The 19,921-nt window shown below is 41.9% G+C and overlaps 1 protein-coding gene across 1 annotated transcript in view; it reads left to right on the top strand.

Annotated features, from left to right (window-relative positions):
- APCDD1 (APC down-regulated 1) overlaps positions 1-13,817 on the top strand; it is a 44,833-nt gene extending 31,016 nt beyond the window's left edge. Inside the window, exons 4-5 of the mRNA XM_058277353.2 lie at positions 443-764; positions 2,447-13,817. Of these exons, the coding sequence (XP_058133336.1) occupies positions 443-764; positions 2,447-2,898 (774 nt within the window). The 3' untranslated portion in view covers positions 2,899-13,817. The remainder of the gene's footprint in view (positions 1-442; positions 765-2,446) is intronic.
- The last annotated feature ends 6,104 nt before the right edge of the window (positions 13,818-19,921 follow it).

Raw genomic sequence — 19,921 nt, 5'->3', positions numbered from 1 at the left:
GGGATTCTAAAGAGTGCTCACATCACAGCTGAAAGGCAGCTCTGCGACATCAGCCAAACACGTGCGCAAGTACACACAAACACGCATATATGCATAGCACACAAATATGCACACATGCACATCCATACACATGCACATGAACAGCACACATGCACATGCACACACGTGCATGCACGCACGTAAACTTTCATGCATGCAAATATTCATGCACAGCCATACATACCCAGAAACATGCAAATACACATACAAAGTGCACACACAGACACACTTTAGTCTCTGTGTGCCAGAACAGGTCTCCTTTGCTTCTTGGGTGCCCAGGTTACAAGGGAAGGTGGCCTCGGTGCCCCCCCCCCCCCATGCTGAGACCTCTTTGCAGGGAGCGCGTGGACACCGTTCTCTGGTGGAAACGCGGTCTCTGAGCATGTCTCTCTCCTGGCCACAGAACCACGACCACGCCTGCATCGCCTGCCGGATCATCTATCGCTCGGACGGCCACCACCCGCCCCTCCTGCCCCCCAAGGCCGACCTGACCCTCGGCCTGCACGGGGAGTGGGTGAGCCAGCGCTGCGAGGTGCGCCCCGAGGTCCTCTTCCTCACCCGCCACTTCATCTTCCACGACAACAACCACACGTGGGAGGGCCACTACTACCACTACTCCGACCCCGTCTGCAAGCACCCCACTTTCACCATCTACGCCCGGGGCCGCTACAGCCGTGGCGTGCACTCCCCCCGCGTCATGGGGGGCACCGAGTTCGTGTTCAAAGGTAGGGCTCCTGCGGCAGGCCCCACCCCCGGCAGCCTCGGGGCCGGGGGCCACGGGCGCTTTGGGGACGTTCTTGTTGAGGCAGAGCCTGAGGGACAGGGCGCCTTTTCTGCTGCACATACTGAGGAAGGAACGAGGGAGTCGCTGGGACCACCCTTTGTCCTCGGTCATTGCCCTCTGGGCTCCTCTCTGCCTCAGTCTACAGGGCCCGCCTCTGGGGTCCCCTGGGTCCCCGCCCCGCCCACCCTCACAATCCATTGTCAGGCGTTCCTAGCCGTAAAAGTCCATTTCCCGACTTACTCGGATTCGGAAGCCCCCTGTGATGACGTCATACTCGCTGGGAGGGCGCTTTCATTCGGATTCTGAGGCCCCTTGTGATGACGTCACACTCGCTGGGAGGCCGCTTTCATTCAGATTCTGAGGCCCCTTGTGATGACGTCACACTCGCTGGGAGGCCGTAGTGCCTTCTGGGAGAGGCCTGGAAGAGGAGGTGTTCGTCCACCCCAGACTGTTACGTGCAGCCTGAGCTTGTCATGTCCTTGGTGACCTGTCACAGGCTCGAAGGTGTGGGCTCCTTAGGGAAGGTTCAGGCGACAATCTCTTCAACTAAGCGAGGTCGGAAAGGGCTGATAGAAGCCAGACTGTTACCAGCAAGCGAGGGCTTGTCTCTCTTTCTAGAATTTTCTTTTGGAGTCTTGGACATCTTTGTAAAATGGCTTCATCCTTCCCGTGCCCAAATAAAGAAGGGCGGCCCAGGCACTGTGTGTGTCCCCTCCGTGGCTCCGGCAGTTTCCTATAAAGCATTTCTTTAGCCCATGTAAGTCCTGGGGTGTCTTAGCCCTCCTTTAAGGAAGGAAGGTTTGCTCCAGAAGGAGACTTCAACAAGAAAACAAACATCTTCATCTGATTCTATCCCAAACTTAATCCATGTTAGACATAAAATTCAGTTTCCTGAAAGGAGCTTAGATGCTGCGCTCTACAAGCGTTGGCATCCTTATTTAATGTATTTACTCATTGTTTTCTTGCTTACTGTCCAATTTATTTTAAATGTCAGATCAAAGGGCCTGTATTAATTTACAAGCTAGCTAACACTGGTGCTGGATACCAACGCTTTTAAAACCCTCAAAACCTTCCATAAAAACAAAACCCCAGCTTTTTCTCAGACCCCAAGATTACAACCATTTGGAAAGACTTCAGGCCAGAGTTTTGTTTTCCGTGGGCCAGACGGGGTCTCGCCAGTGCGACCTTGACCCAACGTATTTTTTTTTAAGAAAAACTTTATTTCAACTTCAAAAAAATAAAATAACGGACAAAAGGCAGCTCAACAAATTAGGGAAGCATTACTTTAAAAGGTCCCGTGCAGGCACGTTTATCTTACTTAATCCTTACAACAAGCTCAGTTGCTTCTCCAGTGTCCCAAAAGATGACTAAACGGGCACAGGCTGGCTCTCCTCGACATTTATCCGTCGACTGGAGGCGCTTTTTTCTGGTCGCACCCGCAGTCTGCTGGGTGTGACCGCTGGGCCCAGGAGACGCCTGGGCTCTGTCCGCAGGAGGGAGCTTTCAGGCACGAGGGTGGCCTGGAGGAGTGGCTGCTGAAGTGTTGCGCAGGCGCGTGGCGCAGGCGCGTCGCCCTCTGCCCGCCGGCGAGCCAGTGACCTCTCCCCTTCTCCCGCCCCGCAGTGAGCCACCTCAAGGTCACCCCCATGGACGCGGCCACCGCCTCGCTCCTCAACGTCTTCAACGGGAACGAGTGCGGGGCCGAGGGCTCCTGGCAGGTGGGCGTCCAGCAGGACGTGACGCACACCAACGGCTGCGTGGCGCTGGGCATCAAGCTACCTCACACGGAGTACGAGATCTTCAAGATGGAGCAGGACGCCCGCGGCCGGTACCTGCTCTTCAACGGCCAGCGGCCCAGTGACGGGTCCAGTCCCGACAGGCCGGAGAAGAGAGCCACCTCCTACCAGATGCCCTTGGTGCAGTGCGCGTCCTCGGCAGCCCGCGCCGACGACCTGACGGAGGAGAGCGGGATGCGCCCGCACGGCGGCGCCGCTCCTCCCAGGACGGCGCTTCCCGGCCTCCTCGCGGCCCTCGCCTGCCTCCTGACTGTGCCACACTGGGACACCCTCAGATAGAATCTTCTCCTCTCGAAGTTCTGTTGCCACAAACCAGGGTCCCTTACAATGTACAGACTTCCCTGACGGAAAGAAAGGGCACGTCTTCCTTTGATGCACTTGAATGCCTGAGAACTGGTGTCCTTTTGCTTCCCCGCCTTGGTCCCCTCCCTTCCAGCCCTGAGTCATGAACAGCACTTGTTTGAAGTTTCTGCTTTGAACTTCATCCAGTCTGATCCCTGGCCTCCGCGACTTCACAGTAGTAATTGCACTTTAAGACTGCAGAAGAGTTTTCTGGAGAATGTGTTTGGGAGGGAGTGGGGATGACAGCGAGGTCCTTTTATTTTTTTCCTCGTAATTATTATTATATTTTGGAGTTGAACTTAGAAGAAACCAAGGTCAAGCTACAACTTTTATTGCCGTTTTACTGTGGTTGCCTCCTGTCTCCCTTTGAAAGCCTTTTACAGCCTGATTTCAATGCGCTGTTCCCTCCGGACTCTCATCAAGACACCTTTTAATGCCATAGAGACTTGGGTGTAGATATGTACATATGAAAGGAAGCAAGGTTCAGCTAAACTGCCTTGACAGCCTTTATGTAAAAAAGGAGAGATGCAAAACTCATTTCGGAAATGTTGCTTAGAAAAATATATGTAATTAAACTTTCAAAGTAATTTAAACTATTTTTACATTAGTTCCTGTAGCTTTGTTAAGTAAAGAGAGGCTGGTAGTGTTGGCTATATGTTGATTTCTGGAAGGTTACATAATGTGTGTTGCTGCTGTACATCATAAGTTAGACAAGGGCAGTAGAGAAAAGGTTGGAAACAATCCATTACCCGTGAAGACAAGCAGGGACGCCTGAGGCAGTAGAGTGCATTAAATGCTCTCTGAATCACGTATGGCTCATTCCTCAGTTTTCTCCTCATCCTGGATCACAATCTATTTGGTTAAGGGGGAGCAGAAGGACCTTAACTTCAGGCATCTGCCACCTCCAGAACTAAGTTCACAGAGACAAGACTTTGGTGACTTGTTCTCTAGTAGGCCCTTGTAGTGTGTTCATTGAGACTTCGCATAAAGTCGTCTTGTCATTGGACGTGACACTTGACTCAGTTTCTTTTCTGCCATTGACCTGGGTCTGTGACTGCAGTGTGTTTCGGGGTCACCTGCAGAATCAAGAACGTCAGTGCACCACTTCTTTCTCACAGAGACATTGGGAGGATGAAGGAGTTGGTGCCTATCCAAAGCTTTGAATGGTTACAAATGGTGCTTCATAAATATCACATAATATTACTAATAGAGCCCAAGTGAGGTCACTGGTGAGACCAGACAGTGATGGAACGCAGAGATGTAGCTAAAGGCAAACAGGCAAAACACGATCAAGGGTGGGAGTCATACTTGTATTTAAGAATTAACTTTATGAAATGCTCTAGCGTTCACTGCAACATTAAGTTATAAGGCTAAGAATGGTATGGAGTAACAGTGTTTTATATTTAGATTCTATTTTAAGTTGGGTACACACTGAGGTGGTTTATTCAAAATGAAAAATACTAACTTAATGTCTGCCAAGTTTAATAAACAAAGATGTCAAAATTACTCCCACAAGATAACATTTTACCTGTGGATCTTTTTCATTCCTACTATTTTTAAAGGGTATAATAAAATCATGGGAAAAACCATAGTCACTGCTAAAGAATATCTCAGTAATTCACTGTAGAAGTAATAGATGGATAGCCACTTAATTCACAAACACACACCTAGATGTAGCTTTTCACAATTTTTAAAGTGATACATTCAAAATAGACACATACATACACATATATAGCTCCAAATACAAAGGGATGCCCTTGTACATGATGTATGTGTCTGTACATCTTAAGGATGACATGAAATTCATGTGGACGTACCACTTTCAGATACACTATAAGTCATTATAGAAAATGACTAATTGGATTTTTTCACAAATGATTGGCACAGTTAGATTTGTTCCTGTCACTTTCACCCATAAATTTTACATCTTGTGTCATTTCAACACAATTAAGGACCTGTAAAAGTACATTTCCCTGCGTGTCCCATGACAACGTTCATTTCAGGTGACTTCTCATCCCTTTGAAGAAACAGCTCTCTACCTGTATGTGTCATTCAGGTTTGAGAGTCCAGAAATTTTAATTCAGGGCCAGGATGCTATCTATGAAGAAAGTATAACTGACCCTAGGATATTCTACAACATCCTTCCATAGTATGTGCTAAGGTGCTGGCCTGTCGAACCCTAAGGTAGCAGCAGGTAGTTCTGCTTGGAAAGACTAGATTTGGGGGAAGCAGTGAATAAATCACTAGTTCCTCTTCTAGACTCCATTGCCCTCCTGTAACTAGACATCCTCTTCCTAGGGCTTTCTGGGGTGGGCTGATAATGGTCAGGTCAGAAAGGTGTTCCTTGGGTCCCGTGAAACTTGGATGTGATCTGGGTATCAAGTAATAAAATACGAATTGATCCTGGACTCAACAAAGAAATCCCAGAGTCCCAATCTGATGCTTGGCTCAGACTTTACCATGTAGGAGGTGCTGGAGCTCATTGTGCCCGAGCTTCAGGTCTTGCATGGTGATGCCCATCAAAAGCTGTCATGAGCCGCATTCCAGTCTGAGACAGCCCAGAGTCACCCTCAGTAGAACCCACCGTGGCATGTTAGAGGGGACTAACGATCCAACACATTCTCCCCAAGGCCTCAGACAGACTTCTTGGGAGTGGGGTGAATGGCAAGACTTGTGGTTCCTTCTTGAAGAGAAAGCTTTAATGATAATAAAAGAGCCATTCTCTACAATACCCAGCTCCTTAAATATGTCCTAAAAACAATGATGCTCTCCATATCAACCCATACAAATATTTTAAAGTGGAATATCCAATCCCTATAAGAGATGCTTGATAAACCCATACAAATATTTTAAAATGGGATACTCAGTCCCTAGAAGAGACGATTGGTAAACCCATACAAATATTATTTTAAAATGTGATACTCAATCCCTAGAAGAGATGCTCTGTAGATGGCAATAGAATACAAATCCAGCAAATAACATGGAGTTAGGCACTTCAGGACACTGTCCTCAAAGGAAATTGCTGAAGAGCCTGAGAGGGTTATTGGGGAAGGGGCAGTGGGTGGCGATACAGGGAGAAGAGGTCCACCCAGCCACAGAGAACTTTCCCTATCCCACAAAGAGTTCTTGGGCTTTTGTGAGACATCTAAACTTTCCTGACTCCAAATATTTTTCATCATGGTATCCTTGCATCATGAATGGCAATTTGGATAAATGTTTCACACCAATTTCTAGATGCAGGAGAAAATGCATGAACATTATTTTCTTACCAGTAAGAGAATCACATGTCTGAAAACTAATTTGAATTACTTATATCTCTACTATGATCCAAGAGTGTTCCTGGCTTGCAGAGTAAACAATCTCGAAATATAAAATTTGGCCTTGCTTTGATCACAACCCCATTTCCTGGGTGCTTCAACCAACAGAAGTAGTACTTCCTTGGGAAACAAATAGTAGGCAAGTTATAATCTCCAACTTTAACTTTGGCTAAGATGTGACCAAAGTGACATTGAATGTGACCACACTAACTCAGGGAAGACCAAACGTTAAGACCAAGTAAAATCCCACCAAAGGAGTGCACTGGACGGGCATGCATCTCCTTTGCTCAAATAAATCCAGGAAGACCATGTCACTGTGTCTGACGAATATCCTAGTTCTAAGAGCAAGGCTGTGGTTTCCCTGGCATCATCTTTGTGTCTTGGTTTCTGACACCTTACACAACCACCTCCACAACCCCACACCAAACGGGCAACTCCACCCCATCTTCATTTAACAACTCTAACGCAGCCCTTCGAAAGAGTCTGTGAGTGCCAGCGATGTACTTTCCCACCTTGGTCCAGATCCATCTTTGTCTTCCTGAGCTTGAGGAGCAAAAGGCACTTCTCCCAGCCTTCAGGAAACTACTCTAGCTTTTCCGCCTTTTCTTTAGCACTAAGTTGCTTCCTCTCAAGTGATATTAAACCTTTGAGGTTCTTCAGAAGGTTGGCATTCCATTTTCCAAGGACATCAGCCACTGGAGGCCCAGTCATTTCTTTGCATCCAATGAGGCAACAGGCATAAGACCATCAAGAGCCTATGACCATCAGAAAATCAAGGTTGCAGTATAAGCAAGGACCACAGTTAATTGAGAGGACATCTACAGAATGTCTTCCTGTCCCCAAGTAAAGCGATCCAGATTCTCAGAGCTGGACCCAGTGTAAAATGTCTGCCCTGGGACCACTGTCACAGTACTTTAAGGAATAGAGGTATGTGTTGCCTGTTGCAGTTTTATCCTCCAACTTATTTGGAAAATGAGGCTATATTACATCTCACATTTCTTATATGAAAGAAAATATTTAATTAGCCTTATGTGGTATCCTTAACGCATACAATAATTGTCTATAAGGTCCTCTGCCATTTATGTAGGGAGAGAAGCAACCAGGATCTAACCTCCATTCTAACCTTTATCCATTTTCACTGCTTCTTAAGCATTTTATCAATGCAAACACTTTCTGTTTTTCTATTGTGTGCCTATTTTGTGAATGCTTGAAACAATTCTTCGTGTTCCAAATGACATTGCCCATGAAATGTGACCAGTTGTTAAAATGTTGATTAAAACAAGGGTAGTGAATAGAGCACTCGATTCCTAGGAAATGTCAGCAACCCTAGAGTAAGCTGAGACGATATTAATCTTATTTTATAGATGCCAGAAGTAAAGGTCCCTGAGTTTAAGGATGAGGGCACCTGAGAACTTTCCTTTGACTGCCCTCCTTTCTTGGCTCCAGAATCTCAGCCTGGCTTTCCCTTTTTGCAGTTGTCAACACTCACTATTTATCAGCAACAGCAACAACAGCAGTGGATTAAATGCACACCAAATACACGGCTTCAGGTGTGCTTCTTCCCAGAAAGTATTGTCTTTAATTTTCACAACAACCAAGCATGGTACCTTACAATTTTGAATTCTTAGTGAAAAATCAAGTTAAGATCTGCAGTGTACTTGCCTTAACTACCTACGCACAAATATCTTTCTTTTTTAAGGCCTTTATCACTGCCCCTACAGAAATTGTAGGGCCACCACAAAGCTTTCAAGGTATGTGGTCTCGTTCCTGACTTTCGGGGACAGAAAGTAAAAACCGTCACTCTCTTCTTTCACTTGTGAGAGCGGGACTCACCAACACTGGCTTCCTTGATCCAGGTTTAGGAAAGCTCTGGGAACCCTTTCCTCCCAGAAAGCATCTGGGTACCAGCCAGGCAGTGCCGTCTTTGCAACAAGTGGGCGATTTCAATTTCTAAAAGTCCTCAGGCAGTTCCCCAGCCAGCCCAAGAACCATTCCTTCCAGAACTTTCCTGGTCCGAGGTCACCAGGCTGGTGAGTAAAGGTGCCTTCAGGATGGGTTCCTGACACACACAAGCACACCCTTGATATTTCCATTTCAAGTCACAAAGATTTGAACATCTTGGGTCAATTGGAGAAATGTTTAATGCACTCCATGAAACTACATAAAGGAATCTGTCGTGGGATGCAAGGGTGTGCTGGGGGGAAAGCATACACATGGGCCCTCTCGGGCCACCAGCATGCTTTGATAAATGCTGTACTACTTTCATGCTGGCCCTGGCTTATCACCCTTCTGGGTAGAGCCACAGCTGCAGACAGTTAATGAAAAAAAAATACCCTTACCCCAGTTGACCGGTCATTTTGGCTCTCCATCATTTTTCCCATTTTGCACCCACATATTCCACCATGGCATCCATCTGGGAAGTGATGGTGCCAGCCAGGCCATCGTCTGACCATTTCGGATGTGTGGGCCTGTCCCAGTGTTGATGATGAAGTACTCAGATGTGAGGCCCAGGTCAACAGAGTGGGCTAACGGGGAAACTCCAGGAAAAGCTCTCCAAAGTAGGTTGCAGGGATGTCTTCCTTTTGTCTCTCCAGATCCTCTTGCCACCCTTCCCCACTTTGTGCCTTTACCTGGAGGTTTCTAATGGGGGTCTAGGCAGGGATGCAGGGGGCGGGAGGAGAGCAGGAAGGTTGGCTGCCCATCGGGGGACCTCTCCAGGCAGCTGTGCTTGGCGATGGTGACCACGTCGTCCTCCAATCCCCTGCTGTGCTAGCCCTGGAGCACCGCTCTCTCCTTTGTTGACTTTCCTAAATGTTTGGTACCTAGCTCTGCAAGTAATCACTTTATTTATTAAAAATCTTAAATTACCCCTTTTGAGTGTGATACACAAGAGGAGGGGAGTACACATGGTATTCACTGTTTTCCAACTAAACTCTATAATAATTATATAAACCAGAAACCAGAGTGCTGTTTATTTTTATCTCTGTGTAATCATGAGCAAATGTTTGCTTTTTATGGATGCCATTAATAAGGAAGGAGAGCTTAGGGGAAATCACCAGCAGAAATGAAATGAAACCATGCACAGACTTTTAATCACTCGTTTTATCTCTGTCAGCTCACTTGTAAATGGTTCCTCCTACCTGAATTTATGGACAGTCCATATATATTCTAGGTGGTGTGTGGACCTAGGATCGGTCCTGTTGACCATCCAACGCTCCCAGCACAGTTGGGAAAGAGGGCCAGGCATGGACAAAGACAGCTGCTGTTTTGCCAGAATGCAATGGAAAAGGATTTCATTCTTGCATGCATTCATTTTCTTCTCTCCTTATCTAAGGATGCTTGTCCCTCAGGCCTGGAACATACAAAAGAAGAGAAAATTATGGAGAGAGATGATGAGTCCATCTGGGGGCATTTCATTTGTGACACCCAAGAAAAGATCATTTGTAGGTGGTCAGAGATGATAATTATGAAAATTATGATCCTTTACAAAGCACTTTTGCACCATATCCTGGACTAAGCACTGTAAATACTTGCAGTCAATTCTCACAATAAACCTCTAAGAGGTCGGTATCATCCAGCCATTCTAGAGATGGGAAGACTGAGGCTTAGAAACGTTAATGACTTGCGCACATTCCGTCAGCTAGTAAATGTGAGAGATGGAGCACAGTCCATCTCTGAAACCCGCATGAGAGGAGATTTTCTCAGAGTGAGGGGTATCAGAATTTAAGACCTCAAAAGGTGGTGGCGTGCTGAGTTAGAACAAGTCGCAGGCCAGCATGAATGCAGCAGTGGGTTCCTGGTATGGGCGAAGGTAAGGTAAAGGGTTATTTCTGAAGACCCCTTTGAGAGATTCACTTGGTTACTCCAGTGCTCTCTGCATTTTTCTCTTGATGAGTGGCTTTTGAATTTGTAGTTTTCACAGAACATCTGATCTTATTGAAAGGAATAAATAAATACGGGTTTGAATCATTTTTCAGACAATTCTGAGTGCTTCTCAGACATTGGATCAGATCTGCTGCCAAGCTTTCTGAGGCAGTGCTTCCTTTTGTAAGCAGTAAAACCCTCTTCAGCTGACCTGATGTTCTGGAATTGCCCCCCACCCGTAGTCAGCTCTCGTGCGCTCACAGCCTCCGTTTCTGGGTAAGCAGGGTAGCTGCTGGGCAGGAGGAGTGGACAAAAGAGAAGAAACGCTTAATCATGAAGCTGGGCTCTTCAGGTTTTCCATGTAGCCATGTTAAATGAAAAATACTTTCCACATTACACAAGCTCTGCTCTCCTTTCTGGTGAGGGGTATAACTGATCATTTAATTCAGATCAGATTTCATATTTTCACCCAAGCTATTTTCCGTTTGTTTCTATTCTGTAGTAATCATTCCATAGCTGTCACATGTGGTGGCAATGACTTTGAACTAATTGGTACTCTTATTTTCAATATGAAGAGTTCAATGCTAAGACGTGCAATGCATTATAAAAAAGTTGACATTTGGTATCATACCTTCTTTGACCATTAATTTTTTGCCATGGAAGCAACTGAATGATGTCACGGATGGATTTCATAAGCAAGGAAGTTAGGCCTTCGCAAAAGATTTGGTCAAAGATGAGAAATAGTTCTAGTTTCCAAATACAAAGTATCTCAATAGCCAAGAAAACAAAACCCATGGTACGTTAAAATGCATTCTCTAAAGAATCTTCTTTGAGTGTGTTCCAGCATAAATGTCTATTTACAGTGTTCATAGCAAACTCTAGCCAACCTCTGCATTTCCTTATTAGCTTGAAACTAAATGGCAGGAAACACCCAGGGGCACCAATAATTCTCCAGAACCTTGTGCCAACAGGGAAGACAGTGCTATGGAGCTGGTTTCTTACTACTTTGAAAAATTCCTTTGAAATGAGAGATAAAAAACATGAAAGGCAAGTACTTTTTTGCATCAATAAATAAAACATCAAAGTAATTATTGAGCCAGAGATCCAAAGCAGTCATGTGCAATTTTCAGCATAATAAGCAGTGAGTATGAATTCAAATGAGTAGCCCGGGTAAAAAAAATAATAACAACAATAACTTTCTATTTCTGGAGCAACCTTTCTCCTGGGAAGTGATGCCAACATTGATATCACTATACCGTGGCCAATTTTTCACTTGTGCCTGGTTTCTGATCATTTTTCTGGACAATGGAGGGCCAATAGTTAATTTTTTCAGTTTCCATTGACGTGCAGAGCACCAAGATGTTAGAGGGAATGGTAAAAAAAGTAATTAGAAACTAACAGGAACTCTGGAAGCTCAAAGGTTCTTGTGAGGATATTTAGATTGAAGGAAAAGAATATGAAATCTCTTACCTTTAGCTGACCCTACTAAGAACTTGTAAGGAAGCCAGAAAGTCCCAGATCTTGTCCTAGAAATTACTTTCTCCTTTTATCGTTTCCACTGAGCAGGCTAGACCAGACTTGCCATCCATTTCCTACAATCCTTCCACGAACACTTGAGATCTCCTTTGGGCTCGTGCTTCCAACCCCTTTAGGGAAGTGTTTGAACTTCTCTGTGCACTTTTATGTAGTGAGAATCATAACCTAGTGCAATAGAACTGCACTTACCAACTTCTTGGACCGATGGGCTCTCCCCTTCAATGTACTGGCTGAAGCCCTGTCACACTTCACCTCCTTGTTCCTCAAAATGTGGAGCATGGACCCATAGCCTGTCAATTCCTGGGAATTGGTGAGAATTGCACAATTCTGGACTCCATTCCAGACCCACTGAACCAGAATCTGCATTTTAGTAACATCTCTAGGGGATGTGTGTGCACACCACAGTTTGAGAGGCAAGACTTTAATTGACTCTCTGGTACACCTTGTCACAACTGCTGCCACCAGCTGAGGCATCTGCTGTAATACTTAATTGTTTTAATTCCCAAACTTATTTGTGTTTGCTCTTCTTTTTGCTGGAATCCTATAATGATTTCAAAACTGACTTTTTTTAAATGAGAAGAGAAAAATTAAATAAAATTAATGAATTAATTTATTTTTAAAATTTAAGAGTTGTATCTATGAAACCCAGTTTGAAAATTGGGAAGACCATAATAAGTGGCAAAAATATTGCCACTGAAGAAGGCAGCTCTAAATTACTGATTGGGAGGTAGAGACATAATGTAGAAGGAATCTGAACTCTAATGATTGCAAAAATATCTCTAAGGTCTTCCTTCTCATTAAAGAAACCCAAACTGGACATTGTAAGCTATGTATGACAAATGAGATGTATGCAGGGAATCAGTGAATGTATAGGCAAAGAAAAACACTTGGTCTTTTATGAAAAGACTGGTGATTTAATGTACGTTTATAGATTTTTCATTAAAATAAAATATTCGAAGCATATTTGGACTACTGTTTATGATGCTCTCACTTTAACTCACTACATTAGAAGAACAACATCCCTGTAGCATTCTAGTGTACCCACCTTACAGAATTGTTATATAGATTTGAAATGATGAATGTGTCTATGCATGGGTTCATACAATAAATTACTAACTGGTATATACAAGACATTGAAAGAGGCATCATGAGAAAGACAAAGAGTTGTAATAAACTGACTCCAACTTCAAAGAGTTTGCAATTGAATGTTGATGATAAGGTAACAGCAATAATGCCTATTTAGAGCAAAGTGTTATCTGTGCATTTTGATAGAAATTTCAGAAAAATTTGACACACAGTCAGGTGTAGGCAAAAACAATGTCTATAAATAACCATTTGTAGAATAATGCAAATTTTCATAAAATTCATGTGACATAAAAGTCACCATTTTAACCATTTTGAAATGGCATTGAGCACATTCTCAATGTTGTGCAATCATCACTGCTATGTAGTTTCATCATCCCTAATGGAAACCCATACACTTTAAGCATTCATTTCTCATCCCACCACACCCCATCCCCCAGACCCAGGCAACCACTAATCTACTTTCTGTCTCTATGGATATATATTTAGGAGTGGAGTTGCTGGATCATATGGTCATTCTATATGTGAGTTTCTGAGGGACTGCCAAACTGTTTTCCATAGCAGCTGCACCATTTTACATTCCTGTTAACAATGGATAGGGGTTCCAATTTATCCAAATCTTTGCCAATACTTGTTATTTTCTACCTTTTTGTATTATTATTATAACCATCCTAATGGGTGGGAAGTGGTATCTTGAGTTGTATTTCCCTAATTACTAATGATGTTGAGCATATTTTCATGTGCTTATTTGCCATTTATATATCTTCTTTGGAGAAATTTCTATTCAAGTACTTTGCCCTTTTAAAATTATGTTGTTTGCTTTTTGTTTTTGCATTGTAAGTATTCTTTTTACATTCTGAATACTAGACCCTTATCAGATATATGACTTGCAAATATTTTCTCTCATTCTGTGAATTTTTTCATTTTCTTCAGTGTTCTTTGATGTGCAAAAAGTTTTTAATTTTGATGAAGTTAAATTTATCAATTTTTACTTTTGTTGTATTTTAATTATCTTATGCAAGAAATCATTTACAAATAAATGGTCATGAATATTTATCCCTATCTTTACTTCTAAGAGTTCTGTAGTTTTAGCTTTGGTTCACTTTAGGTTTGTTTTTGTATATGATATTAGGTAAGGGTCCAATTTCATTTTTTTTTTAATGGAAATCCAGTTGTCCAACACCATTTGTTGAAAAGACTATTCTTTCCCACCGTTAAATTGTCTTTGTACCCTTGCTGAAATCAATTGAATTCCTTCTGAATTTATTTTGGGTTTCCCAATTCTATTTCATTGATCAATATGCCTATCCTTTTGCCAGTAGCATATTGTTTGAATTACTGTAGATTTGTAATAAGATTTGAAAGTGAGAAATGTGAGTCTTCCAAATTTGTTCTTCTTTTTAAAGATCATTTGGTTATTCAGGGTCTTCTCCAATTCCACATGAATCTTAGGATCAGCTTTTCCACATTTGGCAAATAAGCCATTGGGATTTTGATATGGATTGTGTTGAATCTGTAGATCACTTTGAGGAGTATTTTTTTGTTTCGTTTTGTTATGTTTTGTTTTTTAATTTTTTAATTTTTGTCTTTTTTTTAAAGATACAAAGATCACAAAAAATCTTACATTAAAAAATAAGAGTTTCCCTTATACCCCACACCCCACCCCACCCCACTCCTCTCACATCAACAACCTCTTTCATCATTGTGGCACATTCATTGCATGTGGTGAGTACATTTTGGAGCACTGCTACACTGCATAGGTTATAGTTTACATTGTAGCATGCATTCTCCCCCAGCCCATTCAGTGGGTTATGGCAGAATACATAATGTTCTACATCTGTCCCTGCAATATCATTCAGGACAATTCCAAGTTCCAAAAATGCCCCTATATCACACCTCTTCTTCCCTCTCCTTGCCCTCAGCAACTCCCGTGGCCACTGTCTCCACATCAATGATACAATTTCTTCCATTGCTAGAGTCACAATAGTTCTATAGTAGAATACCAGTAAGTCCTCTCTAATCCATATTTTATTCCTCTATCCTGTGGATCCTGGGATGGTGAGGTTCACTCCACTTCTAAATCGAGAGGGGGCTAGATCCCACATGGCTGATGGATGTGATTCTCCTGCTTGCAGTTGTAGACTCTTGGTTCCCTGGTATGGTGGTTGACCATCTTCACCTCCCTGTTAGCTGACCTAGGTGAGTCCAATGAACCAGAGAGTAGGTGTTGCAACTCTGCTGAGGCTCAGGGCCCAGGTGGCACATGGCCAGTCCAGAGATTCAAGTCTCCTGAGTATATACCAACCCCAGCACCAACCACAGGTACAGTAAAAGTGACAGAAGAGGCATGCGTAGAGAGGTCATGTCTGAGTCCAACTCCATCACACTCAGGAGCACAAATTCCAAAGTAGGGCCCACTGACAAGGCACTGACCTGCAGAGCCATCTGCCATGACTGTAGAACCTGTGTGTCTCTGTAGCCCTCAGGAGCACCATTACCTGAGGTTGTATCTACTTTGCTGTCTCTGGGATTACTTTGGAGAGTATTGACATCTTAACAATATTAACTCTTCTAATCCATGACCACATGGTGACTTCCATTTATTTAGGCCTTTAATTTCTTTCAGTAATCTTTGGTAGTTCTCAGTGCAAAGTATTGTGCTTCCTTGGTTAAATATTCTGAAGTAGTTTATTCTTTTAAATGCTATTGTATATAGAGTTGTTTTCTTAATTTCCCTTTTGGGTTGTTCATCATTAGCCTCTCCAGCTCTCTTTTGATTACAATTTGCATGGAGTATCTTCTTCTGTCTCTTCACGTTTAACCTATTTGTGTCTTTGGATTTAAGGTGAATCTCTTGTCAACAGCGTATATTTGGATCATGCTTTTGTATCATCCTGCCACTCTGAATTTTAAGGTGAAAGTTTATCCATTTACACTTAAAGTAATTAATAAGGAAGGATTCTACCATTTCACTATTTGTTTTCTATATGTCTCATATCTCTTTGTTCCTTGATTCCTCCATTACTGTCTTCTCTTGTGTTTAATTGCTTTTTCCCCTAGTATCCAATCCCTTCTCATTTCCTTTTCTGTATATTTTTTAGTTGTTTCCTTAGTTGGTACTCTGGGATTTACAGTTGATATCTTAAATTTATAACAATTTAGTTAGTACCATCTTAACTTCAATAATATACAAAAACTCTGCTTCTGTGTAGCTCTGTATCCTCTTTATGCTGTTGTTGTTACAAATTACATCTTCATATACTGTGTATCATTAACAGATTTTTGTTATGTTTTATTATTGTTTTTACGTATTTGAAAAAAAGGCATTACAAATAAAAAACACAATAATACTGGCTTTTATATTTACTTATGTAGTTACTTTTACCAGTGTTCTTTATTTCTTCATATGGTTTCAATTTGCTGTCTTGTGTCCTTTATTTTCAGCCTGAGTCTCTGTTTTGCACTTCTTTGGGGGCAGGTTTACAAACTCCCTCAACCTTTTTTTTTTTAATCTGCATATGCATTAATCTCCCTCATTTAGAAGAATGGTTTTCACAGATATCAAATTCTTGGTTGGCAGATTTTTCTTTTGGCTCTTTAAGTAAGTCAACCCACTTCTTTCTGGTCTCCATGATTTTGATGAGAAATTGGCTATTAATCTTATTGAAGAGTCCTTATACGTGATGAATCACTTCTCTCTTGCTACTTTCACAATTCTTTCTTCATTTCTGGCTTTCAGTAGTTAGTTTAAGATCAAGAATTCATTGAACTTCTTGGATGTGTAGATTTATTTCCTTTCATCATTATTCTTTTAAATATTCTTTCTGTCCCTTTTTCTTTCTCCTCTTCTTCTGGGACTCCTATTATGCATAATTTGGTATGGTTTATAGTATCCCCATTTCTTTTAGGCTCTGTTCATTTTTCTTCATTATTTATTCTTTCTTCTTTTCAGACTGTATAATCTCAATTGGTCTCTTCAAATCCACCGATTCTTCTGTCTGTTCAAGTCTACTGTTGAACTCCTTTTCATTTTTTCACTTTAGTTATTGTATTTTTCATCTCTAGAATTTCTATTGGTTCTTTTTTTTAACATTTCTATTTCTTTATTGATATTCTATGTTTGGTGAGATATCATTCTCTAGGTTTCCTTTCATTCTTTGTCCATATTTAAGCATATTCTTTGTCCATATTTTTAGCATATTTAAGGCAGTTGACTTAAGACAGTCTTTACCTAGTATGCCAAATTTCTTGGCTTCCATAAGACAATATCTATTCATTTCTTCTTTGTATGAATAGGCTGTCCTTTCTTATTTTTTCCATGCCTCATAATTTTTTGTTGCAGCCTGAATATTTTGAATATATAGTGTAGTAACACTGGAAATAAAATTCTCTCTAGTCTCCAGGGTTTGTTTTTGCTGCTTGTTGTGGGTTGTAGTTGTCTGTTTTTTTTTCAGTGACTTTTAAAAACTATTTTGTAAAGACTGAGGTCTCTGTTCCATTAACTGAGTTATTAGTTAGTGACTTCACAGAGATTTTCTTAAAAGCCTGGAGCCAAAGGGGAAAAAATCATCACCTGATCTTTGCAGATTGACTTTTTATTAGAGCATTCCTTCCACATTTAGCCGAACTATTTGTGGCTCTGCCTTAGTCTTCATTTACTATTTGTGTAGGGCCTACAAGTCAGAGGTGAAAGGTAAGGATCTTCTCTTGTCATTTCTGAGTATATGTCCAGTCTTCGGTATCTGTGTGGCCTTTTTTATTCCTTGTATCTACAGGAATTTTTAAAAAGTCATTATTGCCTCATGTATCCTCTTCCCCAGTTCCTTCCTTATCATGCTTTCCAGTCTGTCACCTACCTGATGCAGCTATTGCTATATATTTGCCTTTACATGCTTTCAACAAATACTTCCCTAGAGACCACACAGTACTAAGATGTCTTGAAGGTGGAAAACAGAAGACAAGCCTCCAGACTGATTTCTCAGGAAGCCACAAGACAGGTCAATGCCCACAGACACAATTCTCTGAGAACCAGGTCCACGCTGCTCCCTGTGGCATCACAAATCTGCTCTAGATATGCAGGTTGCCCTCTTCATGGCTGCCACCGTGCAGCAGATTGGAAGATGGCAGGTGGTATGTTATAACACCACAACAGTCTCTTATCTAATTTCAGCAGCTTATTTCTTCTTTGTGTTCCCCTCATTGTTTTAAGTCTTTAAAATTAAATTCCAGATATTCTAAAAAGTTGATTCTGACATTTTCTGCTAGCTTTATTGTTGCTTTAGTGGAGGACATAGATTTGAGTTTCCTACTCTACCATTTTCAGTCACATAATAATGTTTTAACCTAGATTTTTCTATAAAACTGTTATTCTTCTTTTGTACTTTACAGCCACAGTTTGTGTTGATCCAGGAAAGGTTGTAGATCCACAGTTTTTTCTGTGCTGAAAGCCCAAGTCCTTGCTAAAACTCTATATCAAATTTTCTTTACACATTTTCATGATTGGTACTATTGTAAGATTTATTCCATTTTTATAAAAATACAGATTACCTCAAAATTAAATCTACTCACGTATTGACTATGTCTTAAAAATTCAAGTCTTCCTTTCTTATAATAAAGTTAAGGATCTGGTTCTTCAAAACAATACTGTTTAGGAAGCAGATCTGACTCAACTGATAGAGTGTCCATCTACCATATGGGAGGTCAAGGGTTCAAACCCAGGGCCTCCTGACCTATGTGGTGAGCTGGCCCATGCACAGTGCTGATATACTGAAGGAGTGCTGTGCCACGCAGGGGTGCCCCCTGCATAGGGGAGCCCCACATGCAAAGAGTGCACCCTGCAGGGAGAGCCGCACCACGTGAAAAAAAAAAGCGCAGCCTGCCTAGGAGTGGCACTGCACACATGGAGAGCTGACGTAGCAAGACGTTGCTACAAAAAGAGACACAGATTCCCGGTGCTGCTGACAAGAATGCAAGTGGACACAGAACACACAGCAAATGGACACAGAGAGCAGACAACGGGGGGTGAGGGGGCGGTGGAAGGGAGAGAAATAAATTTAAAAAATATACACTGTTTATGAACAGTCCGGAGATTAATACTGTTTTGTCATGTTCCATATCTCATAAAAGACTCTTGGGACTGGGAATTTGTTTTTTTTAGGGGTTGTTTGCTTGTTTGTTTTATAATTGTCAGGTTCTTTTTGGAAGATTTGGGTAGTCTGTGGCTTCACAAAATGGCTTCCAAAACCTGTGAGTCTGCTACCTTATTAGCAGGCAGAATGGTAAAATCAAAGTAAAACTCACAAAATTCTGCCACGCATGCCAGCATCTATTAACAAATACAGAAACAATTATTCAGCCTGTTTTTGTAAACTCTGTGAAGTACTGGCATCTTCCCTCACACTAATTATATGGCCTAATTGTTTTTTACTAAGACTTATGCTATGACATGACAGGGTTTGCAAGTTCCGTGATCTTAAATGGAATGAATTAAATCAATTATTCCAAAGCTTAAATATTTATTGTGATCGTTATTCATTAATTTTCATGTGACCAACATTAAGTAAACTGATCAGTTAAGCTAAACCCTTCCGCTATTTAGGAATGACAAATACGTTGTAACAAAGAGAGGATTTTACTGTCACAGAAAGCTTTGAATCCATCCAGTCCCACCTTATTCCCAAAAAAGTGGTTCTGTTGACACTAATACTGACAGAGGAGCTCCAGTCTCCATTTGAACACTTCCAGAGACATTGTTAATATCTCCAGTGCATATCATTCCATTGTGAACACTTGTAAGTTTTTAAAATGTCTTTCTCAAATTGGGTTAAAATCAGTCTTCTTCTGTCCACTGCTCCTGGTTCTGTCAGACAAAATTAAAGGTACTTGCTAAAATATTTACCTTTTACAGATTCCACGTTTATCAAAGCTTGCAGAAGATGCTTAATTCCAATGGAAAAAACAGATCTATCTCCAGGGCTATATGTTAGGGCTTGTGTGGAGAATCACTAGAGGCCAGAACACTGGGTTTTATTTCCATGAAAGTCCAAGAACCTTCAAGAGTAAGAAATCTTTTTGGGGTGAAATAAAGCGGGGAGCATCACCTTGTTCCAATAGTAACAGGCTGCATTTAGATTGGAGGAGTGGGTTATAAACTTATATTT

This window comes from Dasypus novemcinctus, chromosome 16, assembly GCF_030445035.2.
Source record: "Dasypus novemcinctus isolate mDasNov1 chromosome 16, mDasNov1.1.hap2, whole genome shotgun sequence".
NCBI classification, from domain to species: domain Eukaryota; kingdom Metazoa; phylum Chordata; class Mammalia; order Cingulata; family Dasypodidae; genus Dasypus; species Dasypus novemcinctus.
Note: the sequence above shows the minus strand (reverse complement) of the source record. Positions and strands in the feature narration are given on the sequence as shown.